Source organism: Bos taurus, chromosome 8 (assembly GCF_002263795.3).
Source record: "Bos taurus isolate L1 Dominette 01449 registration number 42190680 breed Hereford chromosome 8, ARS-UCD2.0, whole genome shotgun sequence".
Lineage (NCBI taxonomy): Eukaryota > Metazoa > Chordata > Mammalia > Artiodactyla > Bovidae > Bos > Bos taurus.
The window spans coordinates 101,895,713-101,917,943 of record NC_037335.1 but is presented as its reverse complement, the minus strand read 5'-3'; the positions used below and the strand labels follow the sequence as shown (position 1 = coordinate 101,917,943).

The window sequence follows — 22,231 nt, the reverse complement described above, 5'->3', positions numbered from 1 at the left end:
TGACTTGTAGGGTAAATATTCCTCAACTTAAATTCTAATATTCTTCCCCTACTGGGAAAATAAAATTTGTTACATTTTAAATGCTTAACTTGTAAACACATTTAAAGATGAATCCCTTGTGTCTAGAGTTCTAAAAACACAAACTTAGTTATAACTACTTATAAAGTAGTTTCCAATACAATTTAAAGTATTATAATACAAAAATACAGTAATTATTTCTATTAGGAATATTCAGCTTTCTATGAATAAATACTTTGGGAGACTATCCACAGATATGGAAGAAATTTATTTGCACTTTTGCAAAATAATGAACTGTGAGAGAGAACACTATATTTTCTGGGGGTTTATTAAATAATCTTAGTGACACAACAAGGATGTGTGAAACTGATAATTATAATCATTTTGAACAACCATTCCTATTCCAAAGAACATTGTCAAATGTGCTAAATGCAACAAATTGCACACAGAGAATTGTATCTGAACCGAAAAATTTTCCTAAAAATGAGGAAGTCTAGAACCTGACATCTACTTAGCTTGGCATGACTTCATACAACTGGCTGACACAACTCCACAGATGGACAGAAAGACCGAGTTTGCAGTGGAGACTTCTGCTCCACCAACAGGACTTTTAGGCCTGGGGCTCCAGGAAGCATATGATTAATTAGCTATAAACGCCTTCCGAAAGTGTCTTCCCTACTCAGGAGCTTCGTCCGAAAGTGTATTCCCTACTCAGGAGCTTCGTCTGAGCACTTGCATGACCTGCCCTCCTCAGTGGTTAGAAAACAACTGACGCAAAACGCTCTGCTCAGTCTGCACTGACTGTTACCTGGGCTAATGCGTGGTGACAGGACAAGTTTTTTTAACTGTGGTTTAACTCGCCTTTTAAACTGTTTGTTGTAGCTATAAAAAATCAGCCAGCTTTGCAGAAAACCATTGAGTAAATGAATGAAGACTAGTCATACCCAACCACAGATAAAACACTAGGATTAAAGCACGCTCTCATTATAGAGACATCACTGATGTTCATTAACTGATTTTATTGGATTTTTTTATTTCTGTAAGTTTTAGGCTGTACCAACAAATACTGAAAACGATAGAAAGTCACACTACATTAGAGATAACCATTATCACATAACAGAATAAGCCACTGGGACATAAAACTATAATTTTATTTAGAGCACAGGTACACAGACAAATATGAAGCAAAAACTGAACTGATAAAGATGAAAACATCTTGGTGTTAAAGATCAGTGAGCAGCAAAACAAAAATGAAACCAACAGTATATTCTTAATAACAAAAAAATTCTCCTGTATTATTACAAATATCAAAAGGCAGAGGATTAATTAACCAAGGGTATCACAGTTACATATTTTAAATATTAACAGAAATTTCCCTCTTCCTCAATTCACCTTTCTCTTTCTTCTTTCATATATTATAATTGTAGCAGCTTAAAAAGAGAATTTTAAATATGGTTTGAGTGAACAGGCACACATATGCTTTTTTTCACGTAAATCAATTAAAAGCTAAGTGGCCAGAAAATATACATTCATATTGACAATCCATCAAAAGGGGGGAAATAAACCCATCTTCAAAGAACAGTACTGTATTTTTCTATATGACTTTTCTAAGTATTAACTGTGGTGATTACATTTCTAAACAGATGCTTAGTGTTAAATTATACTAAATTGGTAAATCTACCTTTTTATTCCCAATTAACTTATAAGTGGTAGAATAAAAAGAATCTTAAAGTCATTCTTACAAGAAAGATGGAAGAACTTAAGTTGTATACAGCTTTCATTTTATGAAATCACCAAGTTCTTTACATTAACAAATAAATGAGTTTCTATAAGAGATTCTACTGAATCCAAAATGTTTCTAGTCATCATCTACCAGGCCTATGGGGTTATAAGCTACATTTTCAGGTTACAACAAAAAATGTCCAAACTATGAGGCTAATCTGGCAAATCTATGTCTAACTTTAGCAATGAAATAAAGTTTAAAGTCATGGTGAGAACAAACTCTATACATTAGAAACCTAATAAATATATATGTATTATTTGATTAAAAAGTTGCCCTAGGCATAAAGGCCTCAGGACAGACATACAAAATGTACAAAAGACCCAAAGAGGGCAAATAAACCCAAAAGCAGGACTCAATAAATGTATCCATAGCTATTTAATAGAAACTATTAGTCATCGTTCCAGGACATATCATGCCAGAATCTTTGGTGTTCATATAAACAGAATTCTAAGTACAAAGATCTTGCCTGAAAACTCCAGATGCAGGAAACAAGAAATATTTTTGTGTCACTTCAGAGGCCACTGAACAAGGACATGATTTCTTCAGAACATACATAATTGAATTTCCTTTATTTCTTTGTCACCTCCATTGAGTGACAAATGCTTAAAGCATATTCTGGAGAAAAGGCTTAACATAAAATATACCTTTCTTTTCCTATAAGCAAAGAAGTGGCCGGGGCTTTGATGAATTCATTTTAATATTCTTAGAATTAAACCAGAATTTCAGAAGCAACGTTTCCAAATACAGTATTGCCTGTTACCGACAGTCACACAGAAAGCCTCAATGTAACTCAGAAGACTGTCCCTTTATTATAAGGATATTATAAGTATAAACCCACTGAACAGACAGAAGGAAATCCTGCACTTGAAGTGAGGAGTTTTGCAAAGTTGGTGTGAAAAGGTTCTTTAAGAAGAGCCTTTTTTCTTAACATTTTATGATATTTCCCTTCCATTTTAAGTGAAAGTCACTCAGTCGTGTCCGACTCTTTGCGACCTCATGGACTATAGAGTCCAGGGAATTCTCCAGGTCAGAATACTGGAGTGGGTAGCCTTTCTCTTCTCCAGGGAATCTTCCCAACCCAGGGATCAAACCCAGGTCTCCGCATTGCAAGTGGACTCTCTACCAGCTGAGCCACAAGGGAAGCCCAATAATGTATTAAGTACGTATGCAATTTACCTCCATTAAATTTTAATAAAATAGAATTAACCCACTGAAATAATATTCTAATGTCACAGTAAGTTGGGAATTGTTGAGGCAAGTCACAAATATCAGGAAGCAAACTAAAGACAGGTGGGCATGAAAGGATTCTGATGGTCATAAGACAACCAGGTATGTTAAGTCTATGCAGATGCTGAATATAAAAGTTAATATTTGGGAACTCCGGGGTTTTCATATTGTTGTTTAGTTGCTAAGTCATGTCTGACTCTTGTGACCCCTTGGACTGTAGTCCGCCAGGCTCCTCTGTCCATGGGATTTCTCAGGCAAGCCTACTGGAGTGGGCTGCCATTTCCTCCTCCAGATCTTCCCAACCCAGGGATCAAGCCCATGTCTTCTGCATTTGCAGGTGGATTCTTTACCACCTAGCCACCTGGGAAGCTGGGCTTTTCATGGTCCCTTATAAACAAAAGGAAAATGCTAAATACTCTATTAAATGAAATTCAGACAATATGGCATGATAACCAACAAAGATAATGTATCCGCCACCACAGTCTTCTGTTGTTATATTCTTCAACCTAAAATACCTAGATCAAGGGAAATTATGCTGCTACATTGACATTCTATGGAATTTCTCTAGTATTGGGGGAAAAAAAATTTACGGTGGGGGGTACTAGGAAAGCTCAGAATTCTTGCTTTCTCTTTTTACAAATGTTTCCCTTTCAAAGAGTTAGGGAAAGTGCAGAAGGAAAGCTGACCTGGAATTATAAATATGAAGCAAGATTTTGACGTTGGCATCACCTGACAACTACAACACTTCCTTCTGTAGAGGCCACTAAGTACTGGCTCAAAGTATCAAACAGCGAAGTACGTACTTTCACAAGTCACACGTACAAATGTTGATGGGCACAGCCTCTTTGCACAGTTTTTCAGATTAACTACAGTAAGTGATAGCAGCAATGGTTAACAATTCCACATAAACACCACAAACACACATATGAAAGAGCACCTACAACAACATGCAAAATCTCAACAGTGACATCACAGAATATACACAATGCATAGAGACTGTAATGGTTTTTGGCAAGATGGTGTTTTTTTTTTTTTTTTTTTGTAACAAATACTTTATAAAACAAAATTCTTTTGTTATAAATGCTATTTAAAAAGTTGTAATATAATGAATTGTAGATATAAAAGTTCAGTTAATCTGAGTGGATTAATACTAAAATGAAACTTCTACTTCATCCAGCATAAATAATCAATTATAAATTAATTTCTAGTGGAAGTATGCTAAGGTATTTGATTTATAAAATTTAAGAATCACAGAAAGTAAACAGGCATAAAAATCACTTAAATACAGTATGCACAAATACTGTTAGGACTCTATATTGCTGATTCTTCCTAATTCTACTTACCACAAATAAATAAACTATGCCAAAGCATTTTCAAAGCTCCTTAAAATGAGTGTATGACGGAAAAATGTCTAAGTCCAGTGTAACACCAAGAACATTAGAACCCTAGAAAAATCCAACTCTGCATTCAAAAGACAAATAATTCCACTGTACCTTTTAACATCTTAGAATTTCATCTTTCATCGTCAACTATGATCTGGTAAATATAACTTACAAAATAAAAATTTGTGAGATTTAAAGTATACTTGTTTGAATCCTTGTTTGGAAGAGTAATGTGGATAATATAGAAATTTACAAACAGTTTGTATCTGTGGATCTTCCTGCGGTAGGCCTCTTTCATTAGTTCCCATTTTCCTTCCCCTGTCTATCTCTAAATACATTTCACAAACATCCTAGTTATGTTGATAAAAATTTAATCGTTTTGATTTAAGATGTCCCAACCCTCTAAGACGATTTTACCTACAAACTAAAAACTTTCCAGACTAAAAAAGAGCACAGTACATTAAAAAACCCAATAATACAGATGCTATATATCTGGATAGTCAAAAGAATACCACTTTAAATAAAAAGTTACTTTTTTAAGTTCATAATCTATGACTGGAATTCACATATTTGAAAACTATAGTTTGTTTCTCCTCTAGAAATGAAAACTGAATATAAATGGGGTAGGCTGAAAGATGTTAAAAGATGACTGATTATATTTAAGGATTATCCCATCAAATCTCAAAAGAAGTTGCTGTAATCCAGGTATAACATTATACAATGAAATGTAAAAGTTCACATGCAAAATAGCCTATTTGGAAACTGGCAGTTTGAATCTCTTTCTTAATAGAAACTTGAGAGCTTAAAAAACTATTAAAATTTTCAAAACAAGAAAAGGATACCGCTTCTTACTCAGTGGGAATGTAGGGTTGTTCTTCCTAAGCCCTATCTACAGACTGGAAGTCAGGGTGTCTGGATTACACTTCGGCTCTGATTCTAACAAAGTGTGTACATCTAGGTATTCATCTCAACTCTCTGGGGCTGTTTCTCTCTTCTATAAAACAAGAGGGATGGATTAGATGAGATGTTTCCAATCTTATTTTCCAGCCTGGCACACAAGAAGGATATGTAATAGAGGTAGTTCATTCAGTCTAGTGAGTCTCCAGGTAAGAAGTTAGGAGCACAGGGAACATGAGAATTCCTGGGGGATCTGTTTTAGAAAGTGCTCCCTATGCAATCTCCATCCATCTGTTTGCCCTCCCTGCCCCGCCTCCTAAGAAGACATGGTCACTCCTCACAGCACTGAAAATCACCAGGCCTGATGATCCTAGGTCCTTTCCAGGTCTGCTGCTGCTAACTCACTTCAGTTGTGTCCAACTCTGTGCGACCCCATAGACAGCCCACCAGGCTCCCCCGTCCCTGGGGTTCTCCAGGCAAGAACATTGGAGTGGGTTGCCATTTCCTTCTCCAGTGCATAAAAGCGAAAAGTGAAAGTGAAGTCGCTCAGTCATGTCCGACTCCTAGCGACCCCATGGATTGCAGCTACCAGGCTACCAGACTGCAGACTACCCTACCTGGCTCCTCCGTCCATGGGATTTGCCAGGCAAGAGTACTGGAGTGAGTTGCCATTGCCTTCTCCGTTTCTAGGTCTAGCCTTTATGATTATAATTCACTCAATAAAGATGAAGGTTACTTTAATACTCTGACCTAATTAATATTCCGATCAAATTAGTACTATGACCTAATTAAAGAGTCTAATTCAATAAAGTCATGGTTTACATAAAAACACAATTTAAAGGTATTACAATGCTTTCTTTCAAAAACTAATGCAATCTTCAATACCAAATTATGTGTTTCCTTCAGCCTTGGCAGGCCCAATCAGTCAATTCACAAATAGGGCGGTGTACGAGAGATTTTGATTCTTTCTTTTCTGTCTAGAAAGTGAAATCACAGTTGTAGGGGGTTTAGCAAAATCATCCCCTCTTTTCTGTTTTTGTATCATTAGATATAGATCAACCACCATGAGACTTCTCTGGTGGTCCAGTGATTAAGACTCTGTGCTCCCAATGCAGGGGGCCTGGGTTCCATCCATGGTCAGCAACTAGATACCTCATGCCAAACTAAGACCCAGTGCAGCCAAATAAATAGACATATTTAAAAAATTACACCTGCCACCAAAGGATGATCACGTAGTACATTTCTTTATCCCAGAATTTTGCATGACAAGATCTTTTAAAATCATATTTTCATCACTTTGCCTTATAAGAAGCTATGCATTCATCACCTCAGCCAAATTCAGTGGGGAGAAGAAGCAATTATTTGAATACCATGCTTGAATACCATGCATTAAGGGAAAAATGAAACAAAAAATAATCGAGGGTGCCCTTGCCAATGATGTTTCTTATTAAGTAACTATATCATATCATATGGTAGATATGTAGAGATAAATAATACCTTGTATAAAGGAGTTCTATTTGAGAGAGATCTTTCACACTGATTGATAAAGAACTTGTTAATTCCTTAGTATTTATAACTACTTTTTCATGAATAAACCTTTTAAAAATACCTTACTGTAATAAATTATCATACACTCTCCCAGATTTTTCTCCCTAGGTTTAGAAATTTATTTCTGTTATCACATGGTAGAGAGTTTTTATCTATAGATGTTAAATAGTACAGCTTTATTTTGGCCAGAGGAACAAAGATCAAAACTTTTCTTTCCTGTAGATAAAGAAAACTAATCAGAAGAAAGCTGATTAAAATCAGAAGTGTCTGTCTCTAATATCTAAAACTGTGGAGATAGTCAAAGTAGAAAAAATTTGAGTGGTTCTAGTTGATCTCCAATACTGAGAATCACAGGATAGCATTTTCCTGCAGTGTTAGTCCCTGAGTCGTATCCAACTCTGTGACCCCATGGACTGTAGCTCACCAGGCTCTCCTGTCCGTGGAATTCTTCAGGAATTCCAAGAGTACTGGAATGGGTAGCCATTCCCTTCTCAAGGGGATCTTCCCAACCTAAGGATCGAACCTGGGTCTCCTGTATTGCAGGAAGATTCTTTACCGTCTGAGCCACCAGGCTTTCTGTTAAAAACAATTCTGACTGATTAAAAAACCAAAACAAAATAATAACAAAATCCTCTATTAAATAGTTAATTTGCTAGCACCGATTTGCAGAGAAGACTAAACTTTCTGGCAGACTGGCAATCAAAATTCAGTATCTAGTGGATGACAATATCAGCTCCTGGGCTTAAGAGAGCTATTCCCTCTGCCTAGAACCTCCCCTGTTTCTGTCTAAATTAGAAGAAACTTTTGAAATAGGATTTTTGGTTTACATGGGATAAAAACAAAAGACAACCATTTGTTAAAAATATAATTATTTGTGCATATGCACATTCACCAGAAGACAAAACTAAGAGTTCTTTAAAGAATGATACAAACTTTTGCGCTCTATTCATGGCTAAGCAAAAAAAAAGTAAAAACTTTGCTGAATGTTTCATCTCAAAAGAACCAGTTAGAGGGGCTTATACAATTTTATGCCAACAAATAGCCAGGTGAGGGCGCTGCTCTCAATTCAGAGTTGAAAAAATATGGATGATTTTATTACACCAGGAATTCCATTTATAATTTATCACTTCAGAGAGTCCACAGAAGCACAGTAAATCATCTGGTGAACAGGCAGCTACAGCAGAAAAGGCCAGTGCTTAATGGTATCTGGATCTAGTTTCCGCTCCTGATGCCCTTATGTATTAAGTGATGTGGGCAACCTATTTGACTTTTCTGGCTTTCCTCATTTGTAAAAGAGAAATGATGATACTCTCACAGGCAATTGTAAGAATTAAGTGAAACAATCTAGAAGTACTCAGTACCATGGTACACTGTAAGAACTCAGTAACTGGGATAACCGGCACCCACGGACGATCATCTGCACATTCCTATGCATGTGTGCCTCTATGTAAACACATTGGATGGTGTAGAAATGGCTTTGTCTTATTACTGACTTTAAAACAGGGTCTAAGGAAGATCCACCACAAAATACTCAAAGCAGTATTAAATATTCTACAACAAACCAACACATTAAATGGCTAAATAATGGTCAGACAGTATGAGTACAAAGTTCGAGAAACTATGCAAAATAGTCCTGGCATAGAGTATTTTGCTGGGCTCTCAAAAATGAAATCAAACTTTTATCACGGTATCTTTTATAAACCTTTTGAAGGCAGGAACTATTTTATACATCTCTGTACCCCTCTTAGTCTCTAGACCCTAGGTTTTCAAGTATTTGATGATATGACTATAAATTTTCATCTCAGTTAAGTCGTCTGATTTCACGGTACCTAGAACCTAAGCCATGTGACTTAGACAAATTAATTCAATGAAAGTATCGGCTAACCAGGGAGACCCGATCTTCACTTCGACCATTCTTCTGCAGATCAGAAGTGATTTAATATAGGGAAAAATAACTATAATAAAAATACTTCAAGTACCTGATATAGTATAAATCATATTCAGACCAGCCCTAACCATGGAAACAGATGGACTCTTCAGAGTAAGTTCCGTTGGATAAACATCCTGAATATCTCTAACCTTTCAAGCACTATGTTTGATTTTTTTTAAAAAAACTGCTACCATCTACGATGTTCAATAGCCAGTCACTCACATGAATATAGAAGAAAAACTAAATTATGCAGCTATGTCATCCAAATGCTGACAAATGGGTTTGGCATTTCTGTTGTAGACAGACCAAAACTTCCAGTCATAGGAGGGGCACTAGAAAATTTCTTACATGACATTACACTGACCTTAAAGTGTAAACTTTGCAAATACGGTCTTATTGTTTTTGTATGAACCATGGGATTGCCTGGAAAGGCAACACGGTCAGTTATAGTGAAGACTGCTGGACTGCTGAATTTTTGCTAAAGCACAAACACGATTTTGGCATCTACTACTGCCACAATATGGATGTACGTTTTTTAAAGTTAAAATAACAAATAAAAAATATGGCATCTGGCAGTAGTATATCCTCAGTATCGTTTATACAAAAACACAAAATTTAGAGGTAGCTGCCAATAATTTTTCATAATTTAATTATCCCAGATAATACAATTCAGTGAAAATTCTACCAAGTCACTCTTCGGAAGACAGTTTTCTAAATCTAAATGTCACAACGTTCCTATTTGGTTTAAGTTACTAAAGCAAAATATAAATAAGTAAAAAATAATTCACAATCTGCATTCTTCCAAATGAAAATGCTAGAGGATTAAACAGGAGCTTTTCACTTTCGTACCTCAATATACATACACAAATAGAAATTCGAAATTTCCTAGTTCTGCTTTCTAAGAGCATACTGACGAACCTTCCCCATGACAAACCTACTTTGCTGTCAAATAACAAATTAAGAATTTTTAAAAGTATGTCAATGCAAAAACAAAATGCACGATGTAAATCTTTTTTTATGAGAGGTAACCTATGTTAAAAAAGAAAAATTGTTTTAAAAAGAGTTCTTCCACAGTAGGCTGTCATGTGCATTTCTGAGCCCACTACAGAATAAGAAGAGGAATGTTTTTCAAGAGAACAGGGAGAATGAGGCTCTGTGGTTCAAAATAAGCAGAAGAGGGGGGACTAGAGGACAGACAGTGTGCCATTATGAAAGATCACTCAGTCTTCCTTTTAATCAGATAGACTTGACAGATGGGAAGACATTGTGTCCCCATCTCTGGCTCAAATCACTGGAAACTAATTACAGGCTGGAACTCAGGTAAACAGAAAAAACTCTGGAGTCAGACAACAGTACCATCTCCCTAGCATATAACCTGTTATGGATTGATCTCAACGTAAAATGGAGATAATTAGCCTTCTTTTCAAAGTTGTGGAAGGGATTCAAGATTACGTATACAGAAATAAATATGTATGTACTGAAATCTGAATATATAGTTACCAAAATATTGGGTTGGCCAAAAAGTTTGTTTGGGTTTTCTATATGATGTTATGGGAAAACTCGAATGAACCTTCTGGCCAACACAATATTAACAGTGGTTATTTTTGGCTAGCAGATTTATGAGTATATATTTTGTTTTCTGTATGCTTATCTGGATTTTCTAATTTTCATAAATTAGTTCTACTTATATAAGGAGAGCATGTGCATCACTCAGCACACACACTGCTGGCGCAGAGAGTGGCTCAAAACTAGTGGCTATCATCATCACTAACACAAAAAATTAAAGAAAGGTATCTTCTGGTCTTGTTTTTGGCTGCTTCTCTATGACAGAAAAGTCATGAAATGAAGCTGATTGCTTAACACAAAGGCCATGGCAGACTTCCCACTCCTAAGCCAAGGAAAGGTCACAATTTAGAGAAATGGGTTTATTGTTTATGACTTAGTGTTGGGAAGAGCTGCCTGGTCATGGGAAAGCTCAGCTAACAGGATGACTCAACAAAGCAAATCAAAACAAAATGTGTCCTGGTCGTATAATTAAAACATAAAATGCCACCTACCTTCCTAGCTAATGTGAATTACGAGGATGCTTTGAAGAACAAATACTTGCCAACAGGAAGCCCAGATCCAACAAAACAATTAAGATTGGGACTTTTTTTTAATGTGTTAATGATTATACAGGATAGGAACCTTGCTCATCTAAACTCCTTTATTATTATTAAAGTATCTCAAGTAATAATTCACCACAGGCTTAAAAATAAAGACCTTGGAAAAACCACCACGAAGGGTTGCTTAATCAAAATTATAATTATTATGATTGAGGATTATCACACATAAATGCATTTATATTTACTGTAGCAGAAACAGCACATGTTCAAGAGTGCTCTGAATTCAACTAAATTTGATAACAAAATGTTACCTAAAGTGAGTGTCAATATTCCTTTGATCACAACTACAGAGTCAAGCAATCCCCTTGGGAAAAGACTGAAATTCAGTCCTAATAAATAAAGTCGGGGGATTTGGGCTTCGAAGAGTATAAGTTTTTTGTGGTCCTGACTAGTGTTTCTCGATTTTCAGTAAGACTTTTCCATTTTCTACTCTCTCTTTATGTTTGATACACAATCTAATGCTTGGGAACATTTCAAAGCTTTGGTAGTTTTTTAAATTTCTTGTAAATCTGATAATAAAATTTCATTTACATTGATTTCTTAGAAAACAACTAAAAAATTCTATTCAGGTTCAAGAACAATAAAAATGAGCTAGTAACAGTCTTTTTTTGCCATAATATTGGACTTTGCATATTAAAAATTATACAGCTTCTAAAAAGAACGGCACCTTCATTCCCACCTTCTCACCCGCTTTGCCCCACAACAAGTTAGCTAAACATCTAGATTTTCATAAATTGCAAAAAATGAGGCAGAGAAGTTAAAATCTAACTATTCTTAAAAAAAAGCGTATAAAAATCTGTCCAGTTGATATCAACATTTTCATATTCTGGACCTGACAGTTTTGCGTAAGCAGGAAAGTTAGTGTTGTCTCCTCCTGATTAATGGAGAATTTTAAAAATTAAAAAGATACTGCCATTTATTAAATAGACTAAAAATGAGAGGCAGGGGGGTGGGAAGGAAAAGCAAGAGTTGAGGACACAAGTATCTAGGCTGACTCTCAGTTTCCTTTTTGACAGTTTTAAAAAAACTCCAAAAACGAAACTCCTTCTCTAGTTTGTGTTGCCTGAGAATATGGTTTTGTAAAGTCTTTAACAGTAATTACATTTCATCACCACAAGTACATTTGTTTTAAGCCTATAAATGCTATGTCAGTAATACTAAACTATCTGCATTGACTTATTTGTAAAAAGAAAAATATATTATATATTTATATTTGTATAAAGTTAATACTGAGGGCAGAGGAAAGGGAACAAGAACCAGTGCTTAATCACAGTTTCTCTGGACACAATAACCAGACTGGGATCTTGCCCAAGCCACCTGGTCAAGCCGTGTCTGAGGACGAGTCATAGGAAGCAGAGACGATGAAATTGCCACTGCTGGAGTGCCCAGCCACTGACTGGGCGGCCTGCTGGCTCAGATTGTTACAGATAAGCACCAGCTGGTTGCTCTGGGCCTCGGACAAGGTGCTGCAGCTCTGATACACACTGAAGTTGGTCTTCCTGCCCGGGATGTTCCCCTTCTCGCACATGGTCTTTACCATCTTGGCCAGCTTGTTCTTGCCGAGGGCCTGGCAGTTGTACCAATGCAGAGCCGCCAAGTTCACAACTGGCTTGATGGACAAGTAGAAAGGGGCATCCTCATAGCGCATGGCAGGAGGCCGCCGCTGGGCATACTCCTTATAGTCCTGTACGGGGCAAGTCTGTGGCGCGTGCTGGGTGGCATACACACGGGAGTCTGTGCCCCCTCTCTTGGTTTTGGCATTTAGGTCACCAGTGTCTTGACCCATCCACTCCAAGTACTCCAGTCCCGTTTCTGTTACCCGGAGCCGAATGTCACCCCACTTCAAGGTAGACCCGTGGAAGCCTGTGCAGTGCCCAAAAGCTTTTGTGTTGTTGAGCCAGACGAGGTTGAGCAGGCCCTCAGGGTTATAGCGACTTAGCAGCCCTCTCTTTCGCAGAATGAGCTCATCAGCAAAGGTGAGCTTCATGGACTTGTGTGGCTTATTTCCTTTTCCTTTGCAGCGGAGTTCAATCTGCTTCTGTTTGAGTGCCTCTTGGGAGCGCTTGAATTCCTTATCCCTGGTGATACTGTAGCCATACCTGTGTTCTTTTAGGTACCGTTCAAGTCCACACTGGTAATTGGCCAAGCTGTTGGGTTCATACTCGGATCCATCCTTCTGCCTGGCATCCACAAAGAAAGAGGCCAGGTAGGCATCCAATTCCTTGCAAGGGATGACATAGATCTCTCTTGTTTCAGAAGGATACTTGGAGATGAGGAACTCCCGGAAATTGCGGAGCGCAGTCTGCGTGCTCCGGATGGTTTTCTCGTTCTGCTCCCTGCTGAGCTCAGCTGCTCTTTCATCCTGGTCTGCAACAAATTGGGGAGGGGAGGGATAGAGAGGGTGTTCATGAGTTCAGACAATGCACTTTCTACTCTGAAATAAAGTTTCCTTTTATAATGAAAAGGGGAAGAAGGAAACAATTTTACAGAGATCACTGATAAATGTTATTTACATACCTGTTGCATTATAATAGCCAACTTCAGTTTCACAAATGATGTACTAGACATGAGATGACTCAGTATCGTCAAAACGAGCTTCTCATGTCACTGGCACATAGTTTAGTGCACGAAGATTTGTGGAAAGAGTGAAATTAGAGGTAGCCTTTGTTTTAGGGGGGGAAAAAAGAAAATAACAGAAATGTGCTATTTATCCTAATGCAGTGTGCAAGGGCCCCATGAGAGCAACATACTCATTTTGAACCACTTCATTTGTGAAACCAGAGGTTGTACTGGTTCCATTTTATTGAATTAAAACAAAAATATTCAAATTTGTTATTTAGCATTAACTCTATAGAGATCTATATTTAATAATTACTAAATAGATCATTTATAGCAGTTAATGTGACATTCTACAGCAATTCAGGTAAACATAGTTTATAAATATTCCGTATGTAATTACAGGGCAGATTATAAAAAGTGATAAAAAATATTCTATGTTTTGCAAAATGAAAACAGACTCACAGATACAGAGAACAAATGGGTAGTTGTCAGATGGTAAAGAGGTGGGAGGGTGGGGCAAAATAGGTGAAGGGGAGTAAGAGGTATATATAATAAATAATTCACAAGGATGAAATACACAGCATGAGGATTATGGCCATGAATAGTATAATAACTGTGTATAGGGACAGATGGTTACTAGATTTATTGTGGTGATCATTTCATAATGTATTCAAATGTCAAATAATTGTGTAATACACCTGAAACTAATATAATACCATACATCAACTATATTTCAACACACACAAAATTTGGTGTTTTGGGAAAGTAATGAGGATAAAACTTCATAGCTAAAAAGAAAGGACAATGAAATCTGAGTAAGGCTATTATAAACAAGATGTCAGGAAGGAGGTATGTTTCCTGGATAGTTTTACTTTATTAATTTATTATTTATATTCTGCCACCAAAGATTGGAGGTACCTCTTTCCATTATGAATCACTCATGATTAAGTAATGTTGCTCTGGAATAGCGGTTTTCACACTTCAGTAAGTTTCAGAATCACTTAAGATCCTCAATCAAAATCAGATTCCTAGGTCAGGCCCAGGAATCTGCATTTAGCATCACCTCTAGGCTCAGGGTAAGGTTCAAGAGAACACACTTTGAGAAAAAGTTCCAGTGTTTAGGGCTTATGAAGGAAGCCCTACTCTGTTTTACTAGATTTTTTTAAAACAATGATTAAATTCAACGGTATCATTTAAACAATTTCCTCTCAGTAACATGTAATTTAAAATTGGGATGTTAACATTAACAATGAAAACATTTGTCAAAATTACCACAATTATGTCAGACATGGTCTGGGTGAAACTCAAAAGAGAAATTCTAAAAATGAAATCACACAATAGAAAAACCAGGTTATCCTAAGGATGTTGAGAGGCAAACACTAAGGTTAATTTAAAACAACATAAAAATATAATTTCTGACTCTATAAAGTATAATATAAAATTATTTTGTTTATCCCAATTATTTTATTTAGGAAAACTTTAATTTGTAAGGCTGTTCGGTAGGAAGTCTTTGAAATAACCACAAATAAGAAAAATAAAATTTCTAATAAGTTGAATTTTATTCACAAAGCACACTATTTTTGTATTGTACACATTTATGAATGTCCATTATTATTTTAAAATGACAGTTGTAAGGTATAACCGCTCAAGTCCTCGTAACTGTATAAAATGAAAAAAAAATCACTAAGCTAGCTAGCTAATTAGATATTTTTATAGGCATATTTTTGAGATATTTCCAAAATTCCAATACACAACAGTGTATTTTATGCTTCATTAGACTTAACTTTTGGCTGTGCTACCTTCTTCTGGTTGAAACTGTTTCTGGATCAACAATAAAAATGTATTATCTTTCCATTAGAAAGGTGAAGCCACCTTAACCTTTTACCATGCTGACTTCCCTGTTTATGTGCAAAGCCAAAGTGGTCAGCACATCTGTTCACTGTGGCTACTTGTTCAAACATTTATCACAAGAGTTTTCAAACTTTAAACAAAGACTTTTTAAGAAATAAACATTCATAGACAACTTTAGGGGAAACATTTCCAGTTCTTCAATTTTCACATGGAATCTTCTCTAAAACTTATTTTTCTCAGATGAAGATCGAGTTTTCCATCTCAAATCTATTGTGTTATGTACTCTGGGGATATCAAAGGCTTTGAGAAGCCAAATAAAATTTAACTTTAGTTTAAGGCAGGTACTAACATATTTCCTCCTAGACAGCCACGTAGCTGTTAATTAACAGAGGTGATCAAGGTTGTAGAGAAGCCAACGGTCAGCATAATCTTTCTCCCTTAGGGATCTCCTGATTGCATTATAGGAGTGGGAGCTGCGTAGCTAAATGATTATTTCTGTATCTGTGAATGGCTATAACTTTACTGTGCATCCATCTTTTTTTCTTCTGGTACACAGTGTGCCCTTCCAAGCCATAAATTCAAGCATTTCTCCACTGTCTTATCACCACAGCAAGTGACTTCCTGCAAAGACGGCAAGTGTGTCTGTGGTTCTCTATTCAGTCCTGCTTCCTCTACTATTCTCTGGTGGCAAACAGGGGCCAGGGAAGCTCTGATCACCAACCCAAGCTCGCCATTCCAGTTCTTCAAAAGTGATTATTAATTTTTTCATTTTTTGGCCACATCCCACTGCACGCGGAACTTCCCTGTGCCAGGAGGAAACCCACGGTCCCTGCTATGGAAGTGCTACCACAAGGGGAGTCCAACAGTGACTGCTAATTCTGCTGCTCAGCAGAAGAAAGCTGAGGTCTCACAGCTCCATCTGATAGTTACAGTCACATTTCTCTTAGCAGCATATCCAAATCCCTGTTTCATCACTGCATTTGGCAGCCTTTCTTTACATACCATGGTTCCAGCTGAAGATTTCTAGTTTTATTTGAGAAAATGTTTGTTTCTGCTGCTTTTTGTCTTGAAGTGCTCTCAAACAGTAGTCAGAATTCTGATGCAGCTCTTTGTATCTGAATGAGACTGCTGCAACTTCAGTTAATTTTTTTAATTTTATTTTTGGCCCACACCACGCAGCATGTGGGGTCTTAGTTCCCTCATCAGGGTCGAACTGGGTCCCCTGCATTGCAAGTGCAGAATCTCAACCCCTGGACCGCCAGGGAATTTCTAACTGTTGCAACTTCTAGTCCCTGACTTGGTGCCTTGCACTGAACAGGGATCCCACAAATGTTCACTGAATGCTTTCTGATCCATGGAATATACTCTATGAAGTAGTGTTACATTCCTGAAAGATTCTGGCATTCATCAAAAGCTCAGCAAACTTCATTAAATTTTGCTTGAATGCATGTGGTAAGAAATAGAATTTGGATTCTAAATAACAACAAAAATTGTTTTCAACACAAAGATAAAGATCACTTTCTATTTTCTTAAAAGAAGTATGTATATGGTTTAGCAGACAAACTAAATGAGCCACTGTCATTAATGAATAAAATGCACTGAGATGAGCACAATGCTTTTATTGTATCAAGGAAGTTGTGATTAATAACAATTTTTTTAAACTGAATGTGGGTAAAATCCCAAAGGTCTTGAAAACTGGATGAAGAAGACAAGGTGGCAGTCCAAAATATGCAAGTACAAATTTTATTTTCTAAACAGATCGGGCATTTAACAATTAGAAACTAAGTTTTACAAACGATGAATGAGTAAGCATCAGAATCACGTTTCCTCTGCCTACTTTGACCCTCACACACCAGCCTAATCAATGTAAGTACCCAGACCTAAAACGTAGCTTAGCCCTGTCTCCACAAATCTGCTCTTCCACCCAGTCAGTGCCTCCACCACCAGCCTATGTTCCCTAGCCTGAAACTCGAGTACCATCCTTGACACCTGCTTTCCCTCCCTGCTACAGCTAATTCATCAAGTCCTGCTGGGCCCGCCACATTTCAAGCACATTTAATAAGTAACTAAAACATGTCAGGAATTAAGTAAACTGAGTATGAACGGATGAGTGTTTTTGTGGAATGTATCATAGACTGAAGGAAACAGACAATAACACAAATAAATAAATTTTAGACAAACTGACAAGTGCTATGAAGTAAAACAACTGAGTACTCTGAAAAAGAATTAAATGACCTGCTTAAGGATGGATGTTCCAGGGAGGACTCTAAAACCTTTCAGGTGAGACCTGAAAATAAGAAGCCGATTACACAAAGTATAGGAGGAAGTAGGAGAAGGCGATGGCACCCCACTCCAGTACTCTTGCTTGGAAAATCCCATGGATGGAGGAGCCTGGTAGGCTGCAGTCCATGGGGTCGCTAAGAGTCGGACACGACTGAGCGACTTCACTTTCACTTTTCACTTTCATGCACTGGAGAAGGAAATGGCAACCCACTCCAGTGTTCTTGCCTGGAGAATCCCAGGGACGGGGGAGCCTGGTGGGCTGCAGTCTATGGGGTCGCACAGAGTCGGACACGACTGAAGTGACTTAACTAACTATAGGAGGGAACAGCACGTGAGAAGCTCCTACAATGGAAACTGAGTTAGAAGACCTGAAAGAACGTCAGTGTACCCAGAGAAAAGTGATCCAAAGGACAGTGGCGCAAGGAGAGGTCTGAAAACCCACAGGCCAGATGTCGTCGGGTCGTGTCTGTAAGTCATTATTAATACACTGCATTTTACCTAACAAACCTAGTTGCTCAGAAAACTACATGGTCAGATTCGTACTACTCTATTATGATATAAACCTATCTCCTCCCATGCTAAGAAAATCTTCAACAAACTCTGCTCTATATTAAAATGGGGTTAGTTCACATCTGCATGATTTGGTGGAAAACATTCCCAGACAATGAAATGATCCATAACCTGAACCTCTTCAGTAGAAGCAGAAGGTCAGAGCCTGAGGGAACAAGCAGAACATCCAAGTCAACACCCACCTCCCCTCCAAGAAAGGGTATTAGAAAAGGTATGAAGTTTTAAAGCAGATAGCTTTTCTATACTTATTTATAGTCTCTATGCCCCATTAATCTTCCCTGGTGGCGGTAAAGCATCTGCCTACAATGCAGGAGACCTGGGTTCAATCCCTGGGTTGGGAAGATCTCCTGGAGAAGGGAATGGCAACCCACTCCAGTATTCTTGCCTGGAAAATCCCATGGACGGAGGAACCTGGTTAGGCTACAGTCCATGGGGTCGCAAAGAGTTGGACACAACTCAGCGACTTCACTCATGCCCCATTAATTACATTGCTTTTCATGTATTTATCATCTGTGAATTCTGAGTAGCCAGCATGTGTTCCAGCATACTAGAGCTACCAAATGGTGACTGGGTTTGAAGACTGCCTGAATATGTACCAATAGTTTTAAATCCACAGATCCTGCACATATATTTTAAATGACTCAACATCTTGAATTTTGGTCTAAGTCTGATACAAAAAGGGAGAACTTCTGGACATGCATGGCTTGCAAAAATGGATTTTAAGAAGGTCTGCCCCTCCCCCAGACCTTCAGTCTAGATTATCTCCCTTCTCACCACATCACAAGCCTGCTGGGCTACTGCTGCTATCACTATCACTAGTATGGTTTTGGTTATAAGTTGAGTGGATAAGCTCAGTACACAGAAGATGTGAGTGACCTTGGTTCTTCAGATCAATGGTTACTTATTTCTTGCCTGTACCATCCATAATATTTATTGCCATAATATTTATTACTAAAACGTACTCAAAGTTTCTAAAAAAGAGAAGCCACCCCATAAAACTAGTGTAGTGACATGGGCCTTTGACAAATGTAGCCAACAGACTGAAAGGTTTTAGATTACTGACTTTCAAGGGATCTATGATTTGGAGAAGGGCCCCAGGTAAGAGCCTCAGTAAAGTTTTTATGCAGAGAGCTTTTCTGTACTTATTTACATAGTCTGTATGCCCCATTAATCCAATTATTTCCTCCCTTGTTAGGAGATAGCATGAGAAAACACACAATTAGTTCAGTATCTTGTGTTCTCATTTAATCTGAGGAGATTTATGTTAGATTTAAGTTCAGAGCAGTTTACTCCTATTGCTGTGGTACTCAATTTAACAAAAAATAAACTTACCTATCTCATCCCTTTTGTGATTTTATTAAAGCCATACATCTGAAGCAATAAGAAACATTTAAACATTTCCTGATGTTTAACTTCTAACTCATTCAAGAAGACTATTTTGTCTTTTTACTTGATACAGAAATGATGTTCAAATTCTCTTTATAAACCAGTGAAAGATAAGCCCATAAGCTTATTAAATAAAAGTATATTTTAAATTTGAAAAGTAAAGAAAGTAAAAGAAATCTGGTGTGTAGATTTATATTTATGAGGCTGCAGTGGAATTAATATTTAATCCACATGTGTGAGTACACACTGTGCCCTACCTAGCATTTTAAGACGACTTGTGGGGTGTAGTCAAAGGCAAGTCTCTGATGCTTACACAGATGGCATCGAAGAGAGAAGAAACACACATAAAACTAATTAAAAAGACCATGCACGACTGTGTAATTAGGCTCTGAGTTTGTGGCATGGGTTGCAGATCCTACAGGAATTCAGAAAGAAAAGAGAGAGAAGTCAAAATGAGTTTGAGATGGGTTGGAGCTCTATACCATGGGGAAACAGAGATTTGGGTTAGGTATTAAAGGATGGGCATCACTTGGTTACACAGAACGGGAGGGCAGAGCATTCCAGGAAGAACTGCATGCGCAAAGGGCAAGGGATGGGAAGGTGTGTACTCATGAGGACTGTGAAACACTGACCCTGGCTCATGGGTGGGAGAAGGGGAATAAAGCGGGATGGGAGGTGTGTGCTCATGAGGACTGTGAAACACTGACCCTGGTTCGCGAGTGGGAGAAGGGGAATAAAGCCAAGCCAGCAGGATGGACACTTAGAGAGTCTTATATAGTAATTATAAAGATATACATTAAGGAAAGGAGACTGAATGTACTAAGTACAAAGATCCTCCACATGCTATGAAAGCTACTTAAAAAAGTAGAAGCTACTTAAAAAAAAAAAATCAACCCAACATTTCTCCACCTCTGACAGTCTCTACTCCTCTTTTTTTTTTTTTTTTCACTTTTAAAAGCTCTAATATATTTTTCTGGGTCCTCTAGATAGTTTACCAGATCCTCCTTGATTCTTTGTATTTCTTGATAAGAGAAAGGCTTATTAACTCTCACAGACTGATTATTTCTCCCGGTGGGTGTTTCATAAAGAGGCAACAGCTTGTGTGGCTGTTCCTCAGTCTCTCTGGCTGTTCTGCGCATATGATCCCAGGGATAGATTGGAGAAACCTGTTTTTCCTCTTCTCTTTGTCTCCTGTCCTCCATCTCATCTCTTACTTCGATGCTCTGAGTTTCTACTGAAAGCAGAGTAGTCTGAGGTCGTACTGGGACAGGAGTTGTTTGGACCTCCATGTGGGCAGTTTGAATCTCAGTTTGGATTTCCACTGAGACCAAGGCAACCCTTCTGAGGGGGGTTCTCTGGCTTTCAGTTTGCTCAGCTTGGAGCCCCGGGTACGGGGGCAAAGTGGGAGGACAGGAGGGAGCTGAAGGTTTCACGCCCAAATCTATACCCTTAGGACATAAGTCTGGCATATTTCGCAGAGAGAAAAAGGGCAACACATATGCCATTTCTACCCATTTCCCTTGTTCCTTACAGAACCGGTCTAATTATAGAACAGTATTAAGTATCCCTCCAACTGGCCACCGTTTGCCGTCCTCCAATGGATACCGTGGCCATGCAGTATCACATAGGAAGACCAGGTATGTCCTCTTTAAGCCCTGGGGATCAAATCTATCCCAGTTTTCAGGATACAGTTCAAAGGAGTGAGGCTGGAATTGTTAGCTCCCATCTTGTCCTGAAGGATCCTGGACGAGCCTCCAAGATGAAAGGTTGTTGTTGAATCACACGAAGACACTGGGATTCTTGGCCCCTGGAGAAGAATTCAATCTGGGGCCAGAGACGAGGCTTGATCGCTCAGAGCCTTTGTGTAATAAAGTTTTATTAAAGTATAGAGGAGATAGAGAAAGCTTCTGACATAGGCATCAGAAGGGGGTAGAAAGAGTACCCCAGTCTCTACTCCTCTTATGCTGTTATTTTCTTCCATATACCTACTACCATCTAACATAATATATATTTACTCAACAACCTATTTAGCATTTATCTCTGCCCAGGTGAGCTGTGAGCTCTGTAAAAGCCAGGACTTGGCTGCTTTATTCCCAGGGTCTGAAAAAGCTCTTGAGAAGTAGGAGCATTCAATAACCATTCATATTTTGTTGAATGAAGTAACATCAAAGCTGAAAGGACAGTTTCTGAAATAACTTTGTGTGCATAATTATACAATATACTTTAGACCAACTGTACTGACTGCATTTGGGAAGAACTAAAAATTAAAATAGGTGACATAAAATTCAATTTGGGGACTCACAGAGTCTCAAAGTCACTTTATCCTTTATTAAGGTTCTTCAGAGTCAGCTGTGGTCAGGAACAGTGATCTGGATGTCTGTAATAATGAAATGACTTATAAGCCCACTGAAAGCTTTTCCTAGGGCTATTTCCTTAAGAAATAAGGATCTATCAGCTCTCACACAAATTGCTACAGGACAGTATCTTTATCTTACTATTGGGATAAGAAAAAACAAGTAGTAATTCTTTAACCATACCAGAATTAATATATCCACAAAAATCAATATATCCCCCCAATCCTAACCTCCACTTTAAAAAGAGATTATACTGGCATTTTGGTGTCATCCATCTA

At 37.8% G+C, this 22,231-nt stretch overlaps 1 protein-coding gene across 4 annotated transcripts in view; it reads right to left on the bottom strand.

Annotated features, from left to right (window-relative positions):
- KIAA1958 overlaps positions 1-22,231 on the bottom strand; it is a 125,112-nt gene that overhangs the window by 21,688 nt on the left and 81,193 nt on the right. Inside the window, exon 3 of one of the 4 annotated variants that reach the window (XM_024996333.2) lies at positions 13,234-13,317. The exons of 1 other annotated variant lie outside the window; for it this stretch is intronic. In XM_024996333.2, the coding sequence (XP_024852101.1) occupies positions 13,234-13,317 (84 nt within the window). Of the gene's footprint in view, positions 1-1,148; positions 13,318-22,231 lie in introns of those variants that run through there. 2 more of the 4 variants (XM_024996329.2, XM_024996330.2) reach the window with 2 other exon arrangements.